Here is an 18,647-nt window from a genome sequence, read left to right as displayed (position 1 = left end):
ACTTTAATTGATGACGTAATACACACAGAATTTAGGTTATTCCCCTACTAGACGTACCCGTACCCGTACACGTTTGAAATCTCAACCTCTCTAATAAGAAAATATGATGTGAGATTTGCATTACTTACACTGATAACATTCGTCGAGGTGAGCTTCGTAATCTTTGATTACCTCTATTTTATGATTGTGCAGTAAATAATGTCTACATGATCTAAGTTTCCAGTAAAAGTTAAACATGTTAAATGCATTGAAATATTGAAATACTTTTTCTTTGCTTTCCTGAAAGAGTGATGAGACCATCCTGGATTAGCAACTGCAGTGCATATGTCATAAATCATGTACTTTACAAAGTTTGAGTGGATTTCACTGAGTTATGTACTCATTTAGGAATGACACTGTGTCCACTAAAGCTGATGTCAGTTAGGCTTCAAAGCACAGAGATCATTTGTAATATTTTCGTTGCTATAGATAGTTTTCAACTGACCTAAATTTAGCAAAAGTTACCTCCTGTTGGTCGCCATATTGGAGGTAAACTCGGTGAGTTTTCCTCTTTGTCTTACCAAGTTTAAGAAAATATAGCAGAAATATTTGGTGGAAAATCTTTATTGAATTTTTTTTTTTAAATAAAGGAGGCTTCCAAAAATTTATTTACTTCAGCAAAATAATGATTCCTAATTCAAAATCGCGAATATAAAAATTTAAAATTGGTTGAACAGTGAAGGAATATGAGCATTTGGACCTCCAGTATGGCGGCCAACGGGAGGTAACTTTTGCTAAATTTAGGTCAGTTGAAAACTATCTATACATGTAATACTGACTACTGTACATAGTTATTAACAAATGAACTTTACTTAAACCCAGTTTTAGTACTTTTAAATGGCTCTCTAGCTCTTTGCTCAAGATCAGATCATTTCATCAACTTCATTATAAAGCAGTGATGTGTTAAAATCATGTTAAAATTAAAACTAAGAATGAAGTCAAACCATAAATTATGGTTAGCATGTCTGGTAATGTTGATTCAATGTCTGTTTCAAAGGTCAAGGTCAAAGGGAATTTGCATGTAAAGGAAAAATTCAGTCTTATCCATAACTTCTCATTTTTCAGATGAATTAAAATGTACATATGTGAAAATATTAAACTTGAATAATTATCCTCGTTCTTTAATGTTTTTAGGGACGTTATGTCTGTGAATGGTTTCAGCACAGAGGACGACAGTCGTCAAGGACACGACCAGGTTTGTTGTCTAATTGATAACGGTGATCGATGTAACAACAATGCTGGAAATGCTAGCTACAGCAAAAGAATCCAAAAAACAGTTCAACAGAGGAAACTCAAGCTAGCACGAGATGATAGGGTACTTATTTAATTTACACCTTATTTAATTATGAATTCAAATTCTTATATAATGAATGTCAGGGCTTGATGTTTCTGATTTAAAATTGGCAACAGCTAAGTGGTTTTTCTAGATATGAAGAACTGTAAACCAACCAGAAACTTAAGAGTATAAGCTATAGTGACAACTGAATTTTATTTTCTTATTCTGATAGATAGTACCAATCCATTAAAAAAGAAAAATCCCAATTTGAGACTAAAATTAATTCAACTGCCCAGCAATATACCGTAATCATATTCACTCAGTATATTTAAAAATTAAATGTTGCTAGTCTTAAGATAAGTAAAAACAAATTTTGCCTCCAAATCAAAAAGCTAGCCAAATTGTTAACACTTTTGTTTGTTTGTATAATTGTTTCCTTTAGGTCTCACATATTTATATCTGTGACTATCATAAAAACGTTATTCAGAGTGTTAGGACGAAGAGGAAGAGGAAGGACAGTGAAGACGAGAACGGATCACTAGACGGCACGGAAGACTTACCCGAGGTGGGTCACAGCTCAAGTTACCTCTAAACTGACTGGAAATGCTCATGTTACCTGTAAACAGACTGAAGACGTTCATACTCTCTTAATCATAACCTCTTGTCATTCATTGACTTTCTTTTGAAAAAAATGATGTTCTGAAAAAAAAAATTATATTTAAACATGGACAAATTAATTATTTAAAATGTATTGCTTCATAAAATACATTTCATTAATCTTTTTTTCCATCCTGTAAATGACTTGAATGATATCACTGTGTATTAAATACATGTAGCTATGATATTATGATATTATCAATTGTAGATTGACTTTTTCCAAATGCCTGTGAATACATTGAGGCGTTACAAAAGACACTTCAAGTTACTGACCAGACCTGGGATGAACAAAGCCCAATTAGCTGATGTAGGTACCCGTTAACGTAGCAATTAGGGTGAAGATATTTATATTTCATTAAAATACCAATACCATTTAATATTAAAATAAAATATACACTGTCATATAAATTAAGACTTATCAAATTTATGAAAGATAAACAATATTACTGAAAAAATACCAGTATGTTTATCGATATTGAAAGAAACTTCATGCAGAAAATTCTTTTGACATTTGAAAAGTGATATGTAAAATATTTTCTAATTTGTAGCATGTAGCAAGACATTTCAAGTCAATTCCAGTGATTGAAAAAGAGGCCTTGACCTACTTTATTTACATGGCTAAGAACTACAAGAGTCGATTTGATCAGAAACATTTGGAGCATGCTAATTCATAAAGATTCCTCGACCACAGTGAGAAGAATGTTAGTCTGGTGGACGTGCTGGGTGATCGCCGAAGTGACGTGTGACAGAAAGAGTGAGCTAGAGACGTGTGAATGTTGAGACTTTCAGATGTGAATGCAGAGATTTGGGGAGGTGTGAGTGTTGAGAGGTTTACACAGATACATGTGTATGTGTTGAATACCAGCTTGTGTGTTGATTTGCTGTTATTGTGGGGATGTTAAACAGCATGACTGACCACTTTCATGAGGTGCTTTTGTGGTGCTGTATTGCAAGAGAGAACTATGAATGTTGAAATGTAGAAATAAACTAAAAGAAAATAATCTGGTTTGTTTGATACTCAATAACCAAGGTTCAAATCTTAAACCTGATTTTAAAATGACCTGCTAAATGTTCACTAGTTCACAGTTATCTCCCTAAATGAAGAGGCCAGCCATTCATTTAAACAGAATTCAATCCTTCTTAACCACTGGTGCTTCGGGTTAGGTTTGGAGAGACTGAGCTAAAATAAACTAAATGTGTCAGATGGTACAAATGCCCCCTGCTGACAAAATTGTTGGTTCCCAAGAGAAGGAATATAAATGTACAATATCATATTTGAAATCTCAGCTGTTCAAAACGTATAGCTAATGTTTAAGTTTGGTAAAATTTCAAACTCTGAGATCAAGATGTAAAATTTTAATGGTACCCATTTGAAAATTATTGCCACAAGAATTACACCTGTAAGACATGAAAGCACCAGCTCCAACCATAAAAAATGGGAATTTTTTTTTTTTTTTTAAACAGACAAATGGACAGAGCAAAAGAAATACACCCCAAAACTTCACTTACCAGGACTAATAATGATTATTTTTAGAATTTTTTGAAGCAAGGCAATTTGAGAATTTTAAAAGATGCTTTTTGGTACTGCAAAAAAGAATCACTGAATTACATCATGTATCTATTTTCTTCATCCATTATCTGCTTGTCACACACTATAAACTTTTAAAACATTTAGCTAACAGGGAGAGTTTAACTAATTTCAACCTATTAAATAGAAAGCTTTTTATGAGGGATGAACAAAAATATTTAAATTCATGGACATGAGGCCTGAAGAGAAGGGGCAATTATCCCACATAACCTTCACAAAGATACTTTTCTCCTGGAGATCATTGTTTTTGTCCCCCACTTTCACGAAAGCGAGGGGACATTAAATCTTATCCGTCTGTCAGTCTGTCCGTCCGTCACAAAAACTTTAAGTCTGCCCATAACTTTTGATTAAGTGGAGCTATGACTTTCATATTTCATATGTGCATTTCTTGTGACAAGACCTTTCTTTGGGCACCACCAAATTTGACCTTGACCTTGGAGTTTGACCCACTTTTACACAAAAATTACTTTGGTCATAACTTTTGAACAGTAGATACTAGGACTGTAATATTTCACATGTCTTCTTTGTGGCAAGACCTTTCATTGGATACCAACAACTTTGATCTTGACCTTGGAAATGTCCATACTTATGAAAAAACTTTAACCTTGGCTATAACTTTTCAACGGTAATGACTAGGGCTTTCATACATCACATATGTAATCTTTGTAAGAAGATCTTTCATTGGATACTAAAAACTTTGACCTCGACCTTAGAGTTTGACCTAGTTTTCAAAAACTTTAACCCTGGCCACAACTTCTAAATGGTAGAAACTTGGACTTTCAAATTTCACACATGTATTCTTTTTGGCAAGACGTTTCATTTGATACCAGCAACTTTGATGTTTTGACCTTGACCTTGGAGATTTCTGTACTTATAAAAAAAAATTAACCTTGGCCATAACTTTTGAATGGTAAGGGCTAGAGCTTTCATACTTCACATATGTAATCCTTGTGAGAAGACCTTTCATTAGATACCTAAAACTTTGACCCATTGACCTTGACTTGGAGTTTAACCTATTTAAAAAAAAAAAAAACTTGACCATAACTTTTGAAGGGTTGGGGCTAAGGCTTTCATATTACATATTTAGTTCTTGTGACAGGACCTTTCATTGGATATAAAGAATGACCTTGACCTCGGAGTTTGACCTACTTTTAAAAATTTATCCTTGGCCATAACTTTTGAACAGATGGTGCTAGGGATTTTGTATTTCACAATTGAATTTCTTTTGAGAAGACCCTACTTTGGGTAATAATATATTTAATTTGCTTTTAAGAAGAATTTTATCTTCTCTATGTTGCCATACGGGGTCATCCATGTTTCACAAACAGATCTTGTTCCTTATATTGAGAAGAGATGGGGCTTTCATATTTGACATGTGCATTACGTATGACAAGATATTTCTGAGCATGCTATGATTTCTGACCCCTTGACCTTCACGATTGATATTGAAAAAAAAAAAATCAACTTCAGTGATAATTTCTAAATAATATATGATGGGGCGTTCATATTTGACACAATATGTCATAAAAAATGACATCTCACCCGTAAAAACACTGAAAGTGGGGGACCACAATTCTATGAATTTGCTTGTTCTACTCCATCTTCATCTCGGGAGATGATGGCAGCACCTGACCCAAAGACCATCTGAGAACAGACTTAACCCACAATACACATGTATTAAATTGGTATAACTTGATTGATTGTATATTGTTTAACGTGTATTGAAAAAGTACTATAACTTGAAAATTCTCAAGTTACAAGCAATGAACCCTCAACCAAAATTGATAAAGTAAAGATTTCCCCAGGTCCTGGGTTTAAACCCCAAGACAAGTTTTTCAGGGCAGACTTTTATCATTAGGCTATCCACACACAATGATAAAATGAGGTTCAATACTGGTAAGTGTATATTGTCAACGGTATCTTTCAGACTTGCTGGTAACATTTTCCATGGAATCTTGTAAATGTTTCTTCAAATTGCTCCCTAATGAAAAATAGAAAACAATTCTAGTATTGCATATTTTAATTAGAAAATCAATGTTCATCTCAAAACAATAAATAAGAGTCACGGTGCTATTTAATTTAATATCGTTCACTTTCTTCATCATCCAATGACGGCAGATAACCATATAACGCAGGGCTAACGATGATTTAAATGGTCAACGTTTGCAGTTTTTCGTTTAGAGCTAGCTGTGTTCTGGTCAGATTGGCAAGGTATACTACCATTAACAAGTCCTGAAAGAAATCAGAAAACATTTCATTAGAAACTGTCTCTACATCTATTAAGGTCAGCTCCTCTTTCGAGCATTCATTGTGCATTAGTTATTTACATTAAATTTTTCAAAATGCTATCTAGTGAAGGCAGTTGTTTTGTCAAGAAAGGTTGGATGGACAGGATTCGTCTTTCCATCTCTTTCCTGAAGTAATGGTGGTTTGTACAAGTATCACCTTTCACCAGCAACAGGTGACCATTCTTACCTTCATATTGGAGTTCAGCATGGTTTCAAATTCCTCGGGTTCTATTTTGGGGATGTTGTTAACAAGATCTAGTAGAAATCGTCCAATAGTTGTATCTGGTTGGATCTTATTAGCCTGAATGATTCAATAGGCAAAATTTAACAATATAAATAAGTTCGACAAGAATTTTCACACATTTTGGAATGGAACACCTTGCAGGAGTTTGTTCTCCTCAGAAATACTCTTGATATTCATCTTAGACCAACATATAGTTTTAGGTGAATAAATATTCATGTTACTTAGAGGATGTTTGCTGAATCTCTCGAAATAGAATTTATCAATAATTACTTTCAATGTTTCGCTCATTGCAAGTTGGCAAATTCAATAAAGACAAGATAATCAATTTAAATACAACTTTGTGTGGAAGTCTTTGACCAAAGGCAAAATAATTGGCAAGTGCCACAGAGTCAAAATTACATGAGTTGAAAATATTCTTGAATGTATACTACCGTATAATTGGAAATTTTAGCGAGACGCAAATTTAGCGATTTGTTCTTAAAAATTGGTATTTTATTTTTAGCGAGATGCAATTTTAGCGATTTTAAAAAGCTCACTAAAGAAGCTATTACAAATAAAGCGCAATTAATTTTTAGCTATATTGAATTTTAGCGATCTTGGTACCCTCGCTAATAATGCCAAAATTAAATACTCGCTAAAAATTCTGCTTAAACGGTACATTCAAAATTTGGTATCATTTTTTTGATGTGGTAGAATCAGAAAATCAAGAGAACTTTGTTCCACATCAAAAGAACTTTGTTCCACATCCATTGTACATTAAAATATTAAGAATTGGAGGCTTACCAGAACATCGTCCACGTAGTCTAGGACCAGTGTGAGTTTCTCCTGAAGTTTAGAGCACGCTCGCTCGACCTGGGTCAGATCACTCACCATACTGACAGTCCTCTTGGTATTATACTTCCCCTGCTGGATAAGGTCCACTGAAATAGAGGTGTCTAATGTATCAACATGTCAAAGCATCAGGTGAAAATGTATCTTCTTCATACTGTCAATTTTAATACTTTTCAGGACTTTGTTGCAAACATATTGAAGAATTTACAGAACAGGACTCAGAAAATACAGTTTCAAAGAATCTGGGAGAAAATATGGTTGATTTTTAAGAGAAATCCATCTAGACAGGGCCTGACTTTGAGAAGATGAATAAGTAATATAATTCTTTCATGTTTTTTCCAAAGTAAATTAGCATGAACAAAATTTAATGTCATACCTCCGACTTTTTCTGGCTCGTATGTGTTGACCTCGACCTGTACAGGTGTGAACATGCAGCCCATTGTCCTCCCAGGTACACCTATATTAGCACTAAACAAACACAAACAATCAAAAGATAATCCAAGACAGAAATCTGATTACTTTCAAACATTTCCTCTAATCTTAAATGTGTTTTGATGTAAGAATACCCAAGACATGGATATTCTTCCATTAAACTGTTCACTTCAGAAAAAATACAAACAAAATATCCTTGTGAAATATTGCCATTTACCTGACATAGCACTTGATGTCCATCTTGGATCCCTTCAATCCTGTGTCCACAGTTAAGTGGACGGGGGTCTTGGCTTCTCTGGTGTAGTATTCATGGATGAGAACTGAGTGTTCCGACACATCAGCGCCTGTGGAATACCTGTGTAGGCAAGTAAATGTTAAAACATTCTAGATATGATAAGCTAGTGGTAATAACAGTGTGGTAATTCTTGATTTATTGAGACGTATGAATTGTTGTTAAAATAACAGATTCATTATAAAAATAGGAAAGGGTTGGCATGTTTGAGCCAAAATGTCCATGAAACAGCATTTACACATTTTCTTGATTCAAAACATTGAAGTTTGTGAAGAAACTAGATTGGTCTACTTCTTTACATAATATATATATATATATATATATATATTATGTATATATCAGTCTCCACACCAAACCCACAGACTCCCACCTATATCTTATGCCCTCTAGCTGTCATCCCCCACACACTTTTAAGGGAGTGCCTAAGGGTCTAGCCACCAGAATTCGACGCATCTGTTCGTCCCCTGCCTTATATCAGGAGCAAAGTGGTCTTCTTAAGTCCCACTTATGCAAAAGAGGCTACAATGCCCGCACCGTACAAACAGCTATTGATGAGATGGCGGGACATGACAGGCAAAACCTATTACGCTACAAGGAGAAAGACAATAGCGGCAGGGTCCCTCTGGTAACCACATACCATCCCGTCCTTAAGAACCTTAGCGGTATCCTTCAAAAGAACCTACCAATTCTCCATTCAAACAAACGAATGGCAGAGGTCTTTAAGGAACCCCCATTGGCTGCATACAGACGCCCAAGGAACCTAAAGGACATGGTAGTAAGAACCAGACTGGACAACCCATTACCTAACGGGGGCTTTAAAACTTGCTCTGACAGAAGATGTCTTCTTTGCAAGCACAGCACTGACACAGACAGTTTTAACAGCCCTATTACAGGCCGCAGCTACAAAATACTAGGGAATTTGTCCTGTCATACTGACAACTGCATTTATCTCATCAGTTGCAAAGTTTGCTCCAAACAGTATATTGGTGAAACAGGAGATCTCCGCAGGAGAGTCAATAACCACCGTTCGACCATTAGGACCAAAAAACTCAATGAACCCGTTGGGGAACATTTCAACCTTGAGGGTCACAAATGGGAGGACATGACAGTAGTGGTGATTGACCATAACCCAAGATGGACAGATGCTCAGAGAAAAAGCAAAGAAAAGTTCTGGATGCACAGATTGAAGTCATTCCGCCCTAATGGTATTAACAAACTGAATGACTTCACCAGAATGAACGTAAACTAGACCCAATTCCTGATGATACTAAACAAGATTATTCTCTCAATTTAGTGTAAACTCTACAGTTAATTTGCGTCACCAACTCTCGAACAACTCTCATAACTATGTATTGCTTACACCTTTGTTAATTATTTTTTCCCGGTAATAAGTCCTTAAATATTTCAAAATTTATAATTGATCATAATTCATATGTTTAAATATCCCTGCTATATTATTTTTCTTCGATTATTCTTTATTAAGTAAAGTTACGCCATTTTGAGAGAATGAAACAATGTACGATTTACTGATTGTCGTAATTAATTAGCATAATTAATTCGTTCAATTATGTAAATCGCACTTCGCCCGAGTATACCCGATAGACCGGACGCATTTCATAGCGGTCCGGATTTCTTTCTTTATTAGTGTTTTTAAAAATTTCCAATTCATCATGTAATTAAGTATGTAAATATCTAGTGTTTAGTAGTTTAGTAGTAGTGCTAGTTGTTTTTGTTTCTCTTTTTCCTTTGTTCTTATGACTTTTTAACTTTTTTCTTTGTCCTGAGGAAGGGACAGGGCGTCCCGAAAATTTGACAATTTTTATTGTTCGTGTCGTTGGTCATTTTTAGTGCTTTATATAAATTTCCATCCGTGACCTTGTATCTACTTGGTAGATCCGACATTTAGGATATACAGTGTTGTTGGTTTTTTAGTGCTTTTTATATATATATATATATATATATATATATATATATATATATATATATATATATATATATATATATATATATATATATATTATATTTACCATCCCACTATGACCTCTGCTGGATTGACTTTTCTGTGGAGTTCATACATGTTTCTGGCATACTCCAGATCTGCTGCAACCTGTAAAAACATTGGTGACATTAATAAAACGAATCTCAGCTTCCTAAATTGACACTGGTGGTTAAGTTTAAATCTGAGATTATTGTACATACCTCATCCTCCGACTCATTGTGAGGTACACAAAAACAGTTAGTAACGTCAACCACTCCCTTTTCACAAGACCCTGAAAGTAAACCAATACTCCAGTTATATACTCTTGACATTAAAATAGCTTTAAATAAGGTAAAAAAGTAAGATCATATCACAGGAGCTTGCTACCAAAGTGTAAAGAATTAAAAAAAAACTCATATATTAACTGCTCTGTCTCTAGAGATCGATAAACTCGATTGTTTCGAACTGTGTGCCATTTGAATAAAATCGACTAAAAAATCAAAACAAGCGAGTTAATCGGTCTGTAGAGACGACTAAAAGAGTTAGGAAGTAACACAAATATGGATGTTGGTTAAAGTACGTGTCTAGAATTAATGAAAGGTAGATGTTTGTTCTGCAGCTAATTCAATATCTTGAATAAGTATTATTAATCAGAGTTCTTGAAATCTTTTTTCCGCTGTCAGTCATTTGGACTGACTGCCATGTGAAGTTTGTCAGTCCAGACAGATTTCTATCAGTCCAAAAAAAAAAATTCAATAAAAAGAGGAAAATTGTATGTGAATTTTATTATCAATACATTTGCACCCTGCGTCAATATACACTGCATACTTCATGCTGATTTTATCATTGTATAACAATTTTTCGTTGAATTCTCATGGGTGGTCAATTTTCTTCATAAGTTTTCAATCTAGTTCTGTTTTCTCACCTGGCTTACCTTAGCGCCGTTAAGAAAACTTGTTTTAACAGTTAATCAATCAGTGTTTGGTACTTGCGTTCATCAAAGAAGCCATTACAAGATACTGAAAAGCCTTTCACAGATTATGATTGGTCGGTTATAGAGAATTCGTACGAAATTTAGTCGGATTTTCGCAAGTTGCTCTCTTATCATCTACCATTCATTTGGACTGACACAGAACATAAAGTTATCGGTCCTTGGTTGTTTTTATCGGTCTTGTCAGCAGGACTGAAAGAATTCAAGATCTCTGATTATTATACTCTACTGGTGTTCCTTTCTGTAAGTTTAAATTGTTAGATGTGACTAATTCCCTAGAAATAGTTATGAACGGACTAATCCACCTGCATTAGTCAAGTGTGTTGACAAGAGGTCCTGTAGGTACAGTTCAAGAGCAAAACTTCAGAGCGGGAACCATGCTTTTAATTGGTTACTAAACAATACTGAGAACCAGTTTACAAAATCATATTTAAGATTTGAAATTAAGATTGTAAAATAACAAAACGAAATCAAAATAATCAACATCCCTTTTTGTTTAAAAGGAAAAAAAAAAAAAAAAAGTTATACAGTCACTCAAATAGTCACATAGTCATTCACGTAGTTACATAGTCACTCAAGTACGACGGTGGTTTCCTGTTACGCGATGGTTGCACTCGAACGCGAGTTGGCTCATCACAAATTGGACTAGGCGCGCTTTGTTGTTCTGAGTTGGACATGTCTGGACAGTTAGAATGGCTCTCACAGATTTCTTTATCTTTGTTGTGCTCTCGTTCCGCACTGGTGTTGAGGTATGAAGGTACTGAAGGTTTAACGATTTCAGGCTGGTGAGAAACTGTAATGCGAATTGGTGAGCCATCACGGATAACTGCTTGTACTTGTGTCGGTCTGATGTGCACACGGTTTCTGCGGAACTTGGCTCCATTCTGTGCTTGAACAACATAAGTATAATCTCCCAGAATGTCTGTCACTTTTCCAAGAATCCATTTGTCTCCAATTTTGTGTTCGAAGTATAGGTTCTGTCCGCATTTCAAAAACGGTAGATCTCTTGCATTTTTGTCATGATGTTTCTTCACTGTTCTGTTGCGATTCGTGCGTCTAGATCTTGCGTCCTGGTTTTCTTCCATCCGAATGAGTGACAGTAACAATGTGCGTGTCTTTCTCCCAAACATCATTTCCGTGGGACTACGTCCAGTGTCTTGTCGAGGAGTATCTCGTTGCTCTAATAATGCCTCATATTGGCAGGTGCCGTCTCCTTCACATTTTAAGATGAGATGTTTCATTATCTTTACAGCTGATTCTGCTTTTCCATTAGCGTTTGGATGATGTGGAGATGATCTAACATGGTTTATCCCCCATTTCTTAGTAAACGCTAGAAAGTCGTTGGCAGTAAATTGAGGTCCTCCATCAGATACAATTGTCGATGGGATTCCAAACAATGTAAATTGTTTCTTCAGAACACCAACCACTGTCTTAGATGTTGTCTTCTTGAGTAAGTCAATGGTAATAAAATTGCTGAAATAGTCAATGGCCACTAGATAGTTCTTGTTCTTGATTTCAAAGAGATCAAGGCCAATTTTATTCCAAGGAGTATTGCCATCATCATGTTGTTTCAGCAGAGGGCTAATAGTGCGGGGCTTGAGTTCTTGGCAAGGTTCACACGAAAATGCTAACTGTTTGAGTTCTGCATTCATACCAGGCCAAAACACGGATCCCCTGGCTCTTCTCAACATAGAATCGTATCCACTGTGAGAACTGTGTAGACGCCGTTTGATATCTTGACGCTCACTTTTTGGAATGACGATGGACTCTCCCTTGACAATGATTCCCTCATACACACTTAAACTGTCACGAAAGTCATAATATGGCTGACAGCTTTCCTTAGCAGCACTTTTCCGATCTGGCCATCCTGACTGTATAGTTTCAATCAAGTCTTGAAGGTCAGGATCTTTGGCTGTTGCCTCCTTGATTTCCATTAATCTTGAGTCATTCAGATTGGAGTTGACTTGAACTGTGAAAATGTCAAGGCGCTTTTCTACTGTTTCTTCTAAGTAAGCCCTACTTAGAGTGTCTGCTATCACAAGGTCTTCTCCTTTTAGAAATTTGAAAATGATGTCATACCTGTTGATCTTCATCATTATATCTTGAAGTCTCTTAGGAGCATTGCTCAGGGGCTTCCGCAGGATGGTTTCTAAGGGCTTATGGTCGTTTTCTACTATCACCTGTCGTCCATAAGTGTACTGATCAAATTTCTGCACACCGAAAAGAACTGCTAAAGCTTCTTTTTCAATTTGAGCCCATTTTCTTTCAGAAGGTGTTAAAGCCCTAGAGGCATACTCGATTGGCTTGCCTTCTTGCATCAGGACTGCACCTAAGCCATCCTTGCTGCTATCTACTTGCAACACAAGTTTCTTTCCAGGGTCGAAGTAGGCTAAAACTGGGGCGGAAGTTAGGTTACGTTTCACTTCCTGAAAGCTTCTTTCACATTCAGCAGACCACACAAACTGAGTGTCTTTGCGAGTTAGCTTGCGAATTGGTTCAAGAGTAGTAGATAATTTTGGTAAGAATCGAGCCATATATTGGACCATTCCGCAGAATCTCCTTACGCCTGCCTCATCAGTCGGATTTGTCATTTCCAGAAGAGCCGTGACTTTCTTGGGATCAGCTTTGATTCCTTCGTTTGTGATAGTGTGACCATGAAAGGAGATTTCTTTAAGTCCTTTGACCATCTTGTCTGAATTAAGGATAACGTTTCTTTCCTTGCAGCGATCAATCACTTTTTGCAGTTTCTGTTTATTGTCCTTTAAGGCTTCTTCATCAGTTTTGCCTTGACCGGCAATGATGATGTCATCGACAATTGTGAAAGTTCCATCAAGTCCCTCCAAGGCCTCGTTTAATTTTCTCTGAAATATCTCACTAGAAACACAGAGTCCAAAAGGAAGTCGAGCCCAACGGTAACGTCCATACGGTGTTATCATTGTTGTGAGGAGGCTTGATTCTTCACTGAGGCGCACATGCCAGAATGCTTCCTGGACATCTAACTTGCTGAACAGTCTTGCATTTTTTAGATTTGGGAGGACATCATCAAAAGTTGGTAAGTTGTAATGTTCCCGCTGTAGTGCAACATTTAGCGGTTGAGGATCTATACATATTCGGAGTTTGCCATTCGGTTTTTGGACCACTGCCATCTGGCTTACCCATTCAGTCGGCTTTGTGACAGGTACTAGAATTCCTCTATCAACCAGTTGGTCTAGATCCTTTTTCACACGGTCTTTGAGAGCGAGTGGAATTTTTCTACACGGTAAAACTTTTGGTTTCACGTTTGGGTCTACTGTTAAGTTGACTTCTCCTAAGTCACCAAGATTTGTGCCGGACTCTATCTTCGCAATAAAACGTTCCTGATTAACAGTGACAAGTCCGAGTTGTTGGATTGTTTTGAGTCCTAATAAGCTTTGGAATGAGTTTGGCACAATGATGAAATTAACTTCATTTTCTTTTCCAGTTTTCACATTTTTCAAGGACAAACTGGCTTCACCGAGGGGTTTGAGGCTGGACTTATTGAACATCCTTAGAGTTTTTGTACAACTTTTCACTTGACTTTTTCTGACATATTTCTTTTGAATTGTGTTGACTTCTGCACCACTGTCTAGTTGGAAGCAGATTTCACATTCATTAACCATCATTAGGGCTGATATATTTTCCTTTTTACTAGGATTTTCTATCGTGTTCAGCCAGGAGTCATCTGAGCCATCACTTTCATAGTTGTGATTAGTTTCTAGCACGTTGACCTTCTTACACTGAGATTTGAAGTGGTTACGGCCATTACAGTTATTGCATCTCTGTCCCCAAGCTGGACAATCTTCTTTCTTCATCTTATGTTTTCTGCCACAGAATTTGCATACCTTTTGAGGAGGAGGTGGTTTTTCTTTTCTTTCTTTTTGTTTAGGTAGTTGTCTTTTAGATCCCTGTGTTCTGAACTGTTTACTTTTGATCTTATGAATTTGACTGTCTTTAGTAGTGTCTTTCATTTCTTGTGCTTGTTTGCTAGCTTGTTCCTAGGACTGACATATTCTGATTGCCTTGCGTAAATCTAATTCATCATCCCTCAGCAACAGCTGCTGCATTTTGCCGGATGAGGAAAATACTATTTTGTCCCTGATCATTCGATCTTCAATTTCTCCAAAATTGCATGATTTCGCACGTATGCGTAGTTCAGTTACAAATTGATCAAATGGTTCTGTCACGGATTAACCGCGGGTTTATGTAACGTACGTTAACGTTATTATTACGTCACAATACTGTACGTTATGTTTCTATAGTTAAACAGAGTCTAAAATAAACCACTATACGATCAAGACGTATTTCTATTTTTTCCACAACAATTTTGGTGCCGTGATCGACGGAATGTTTACATAATATACGCACAATGGAAGGAAGACTGAAAGCCATACGGGCCGGTAACAGATCAGCGGTGACAAAACTTTTCGGACGATTTTTGGACTTGAAAGAAAATACAGCCAGTGAAGTAACGGAGGAAGTCGAAATAATTAGAAAGTCCCTAACGCAAAAAAGACAAACTCTACAAGAACTAAATGAACGCATATTAGACGCATTATCTGAAGAGGACATAGAAGAAGAAATCACAAACACAGATGAGTATATGTACGAATTCGATTGCAAAATTAAGAAAATAGAAAAATTTACAGAAAAAGTTTCAGGTAAAACTTTGAATGCCAGTGCTGAGTGTTTTGTACCCGCCTTAGAAATTCATGATAATAATGTAAACACGTCAGCTGCAATTAATTCAAGTGAAACGGCTTGTGAGAATATTCTAAATAATTTTCCTGCCACTGATCTCGATGAACAAAGTAACCACGATTGGCAGAAAAATGTTTTGTCATTACCATCCAACCACGCTACGAATAATCATAGATTACCGAAGTTAAATCTTCCAGATTTTGATGGGGATATATTACAATGGAATACGTTTTGGGATTCATTTGAATCAACAATTCACCGCAACCAAACTTTAACACCAATTCAGAAGTTTTCGTATCTCAAGGCTCAATTACAGGACGCAGCAGCACAAACCATTGCAGGATTTACTCTCACAAACGCAAATTATGAAACCGCCATTTACGAGCACAGGTGTAGACTTCACAGGAGCTTTATTCGTCAAGGAACGGAACCGAAGAGAATCTAAAGCTTATATTTGCCTATTTACATGTGCCAATACAAGAGCAGTTCATCTAGAGACAGTCAGTGATTTATCCGAACAATCATTTTTACGGGCGTTCCGTAGATTTGCAAGCCGAAGATCCGTGCCTAAGCTAATCATCTCAGATAATGCGCCAACTTTCAAGTCTGCAGCGAATTACCTGAAGCAACTATTTGAATCTAAAACACTTAAAGAGGAACTCGCAGATATGGGAGTTAACTGGAAATTCATTCCAAGGGCAGCTCCATGGTATGGAGGCTTTTGGGAGAGACTCATCGGAATTACCAAAACAACACTGAAGAAAATAATCGGTCGTTCATACATCGATTTAGAAACTCTACAAACTGTAGTTACAGAGGTTGAAGCGATAGTTAATGACCGTCCGTTAACATACGTTTCATCGAACCTCGAGGATCCAGAGCCACTAACACCATCACATCTACTGTACGGAAGAAGACTGACTTCCTTACCATACCCAACAGATGACCAAGAGAATTCAAGCGATTGTCACCCATTGACTTGCCGTCGTCTAAACCAACGTCTGGATAATCAAAAAACTATCTTAAATCACTTTTGGATCCGCTGGAAGAGAGAATATTTAACATCACTCAGGGAGTACCATACAGTAAATGGAAGCAGGTCGCAGAAAATTAAAGTCGGTGATATTGTCCAAATCCATGAGGAGAAACCTCGGATCATGTGGAAACTAGCTGTCGTGGAGGAACTCATACAGGGGAGAGACGGATTCGTTAGAGCTGCCACTTTACGGACCAAAAATGGACTTACCAACAGACCAATTGTGAAACTATATCCAATCGAAGTGAATGAGAACGAACTTAAAATACTATCTTCTGATCGAGTGTCAAAAACAAAAGCCAAAGAAAGAATCCGTGAATGGACCTCTTAATTCAGTGATTATGAACTTGTTTTTATTTTAAATTTCAATGAACTGTTAATTTGATTTGAACTTTTTAATATTCTAGTATAATTCATTTCGGTGCCCGGAGTGTCACGGATTATCCGCGGGTTTATGTAACGTACGTTAACGTTATTATTACGTCACAATACTGTACGTTATGTTTCTATAGTTAAACAGAGTCTAAAATAAACCACTATACGATCAAGACGTATTTCTATTTTTTCCACAACAGGTTCAAAGTATTTGATTGTCCAGAATTTATGACTTTCAGCCACTTCGTTTTTACGAGGGTTGCAATATTCCTCTATCTTTTTAAAAACTGTAGCTGGATCATTTTTGTCTTCATGTTGATTCCATGTGAAATGGTCATATATCTTCAATAATTGCTCACCTCCGCAGTTTTTGATGGTAGCAGTCTGAGTTTCTTTATCAAATTGTGCTGTGCCGCTTGCACGTAGATAGATTTCAACTTGACGCTTCCAGGTCTTAAAATTCTCTGAGACATTCCCTGAATGTAAATTAAGTTCAGGTGGAAGTCGAAGGTTTGTGTTCAGATGAACAATCTGAATTTCCTGTTGTTCCTCACCCATCGAGAAAATTCGGGACGTTGTGGGGAACGATTTTGAAGAGTTTTATCCGTGGACCGTCTACACTTATTAGAAGAGTGGCTTGAACGTATTTATCAGAATCGTTAATTCGTAATTACCGCTGCCACCATGTTGACAAGAGGTCCTGTAGGTACAGTTCAAGAGCAAAACTTCAGAGCGGGAACCATGCTTTTAATTGGTTACTAAACAATACTGAGAACCAGTTTACAACATCATATTTAAGATTTGAAATTAATAAGATTGTAAAATAACAAAACGAAATCAAAATAATCAACAAAGTGAGCTAATCCCTGCAAAGAAAGCTAATTCCCAGATTATATCTGTAATCCTCTATATTTGAATTTTACATTGGTATGATATGTGAATGGACTAATCCCTGTCTGTTAGTTAAAAGAGCTAATCCCTGCTTTGAATTCACACTATCTGCATCCTCTATATTTTACATTTGTATCGGTGTAATAAAACAGTTAAAAAAGTATATCATTGCAGGAGTTAGCAAGATTCCAGTTCCCCATGGCCAGGACTTTTTCCTGAGGCGAAGGAAAATGTTTTGGCCTCAGGGAACTGAAATTTTGCTAACTCCTGCAATGATATACTTTAACTGTATATTAGAGCGAGTGCAGCGAACATCGCGAAGCAACGCTTATTACAGAGAAATAGTCCATAAAATGGTTCTCCATTAAAATCAGCCCTGTTCAGGCTTTGATTTGTAAAGCAACATGCATATGTCATGTGACATCAGAGTCCTAGACGTACCAAATGTTACATGCGGTTTGACAAGCCTGATCTAAATGGAAACTGAATAAGTATCTGCGCTCGCCTTAACGGTCGCACCGCCAAACATATTTGTATACATTTTTTAAAGCAAAAAACCTGTGAACCTAGCCAACACAGTTATTTTTAACTTATCAAATTCAATTTAAACCCCAATTGGAAAAATCATATCCAAAAAAGGCATATTTTATTTCCAATACACAACTGTTCCCGACTTGTTATAAAGAAATTAGTTAAATTCTAGACTTTTTAGTAAACAATATGTTGACATAGGATGGTATACACATGAATTCTGGAATGTGGGTTACATTTCCATGATCAAAAACTACTCAGAAAACATTAGTTACCTAGCAATGTTCCAATAACTCTTCTTGCGTCTTCATTCCTTCTTTCAAAGGATTCAATTATGCTAAAAAGCACCACCGGATGAACCCGACACACGAGGTTACCTGCCATCTTGGATGTGTGAAAATAGAAAAAGCTGCACTGCGATTGGTTTAAATAAATCAAAAATTTAATAAATAAAAAATAAATCAACATACAAAATGCAATAT

General features: G+C 36.4%; 2 protein-coding genes across 4 annotated transcripts in view; one reads left to right on the top strand and one right to left on the bottom strand.

Annotated features, from left to right (window-relative positions):
* Positions 1–18,647, top strand: part of LOC134230971 (histone deacetylase complex subunit SAP30 homolog) — a 181,822-nt gene that overhangs the window by 3,585 nt on the left and 159,590 nt on the right. Inside the window, exons 4-7 of one of the 3 annotated variants that reach the window (XR_009984466.1) lie at positions 1,174–1,354; positions 1,758–1,880; positions 2,181–2,279; positions 2,521–2,817. Coding sequence is in view for 2 of the 3 variants with exons in the window: in XM_062712843.1 (XP_062568827.1) it covers positions 1,174–1,354; positions 1,758–1,880; positions 2,181–2,279; positions 2,521–2,646 (529 nt within the window). In the remaining variant the exon portion in view is untranslated. Of the gene's footprint in view, positions 1–1,173; positions 1,355–1,757; positions 1,881–2,180; positions 2,280–2,520; positions 2,974–18,647 lie in introns of those variants that run through there. The other 2 variants (XM_062712844.1, XM_062712843.1) reach the window with 2 other exon arrangements.
* Positions 5,563–18,592, bottom strand: LOC134230961 (eukaryotic translation initiation factor 3 subunit F-like). Its single transcript, XM_062712823.1, has 8 exons — positions 18,441–18,592; positions 9,847–9,917; positions 9,675–9,754; positions 7,573–7,710; positions 7,300–7,391; positions 6,876–7,012; positions 6,036–6,149; positions 5,563–5,792 (listed from the first exon to the last, which is right to left on the bottom strand). Exons 1-8 carry the CDS (start codon positions 18,547–18,549, stop codon positions 5,709–5,711), a joined length of 825 nt encoding a protein of 274 aa, XP_062568807.1. The 5' UTR covers positions 18,550–18,592; the 3' UTR covers positions 5,563–5,708.

Source organism: Saccostrea cucullata, unplaced genomic scaffold, assembly GCF_032062105.1.
Source record: "Saccostrea cucullata isolate Sc308-1 unplaced genomic scaffold, CSIRO_AGI_Scuc_v1 ctg496, whole genome shotgun sequence".
Classification (NCBI taxonomy): domain Eukaryota; kingdom Metazoa; phylum Mollusca; class Bivalvia; order Ostreida; family Ostreidae; genus Saccostrea; species Saccostrea cuccullata.
This window is presented reverse-complemented; position numbering and strand designations above follow the sequence as displayed.

What these genes read in the sequence shown, in the direction of transcription:
- LOC134230961 (XM_062712823.1), bottom strand. Translation starts at nt 18,549, where the DNA reads ATGGCAGGTAACCTCGTGTGTCGGGTTCATCCGGTGGTGCTTTTTAGC. An exon ending in ACAATGAGTCGGAGGATGAG is followed by an intron (nt 9,755 to 9,846) that starts GTATGTACAATA and finishes ATGTTTTTACAG; the next exon opens with GTTGCAGCAGATCTGGAGTA. An exon ending in TGCTGAACTCCAATATGAAG is followed by an intron (nt 5,793 to 6,035) that starts GTAAGAATGGTC and finishes GATTTCTTTCAG; the next exon opens with GACTTGTTAATGGTAGTATA.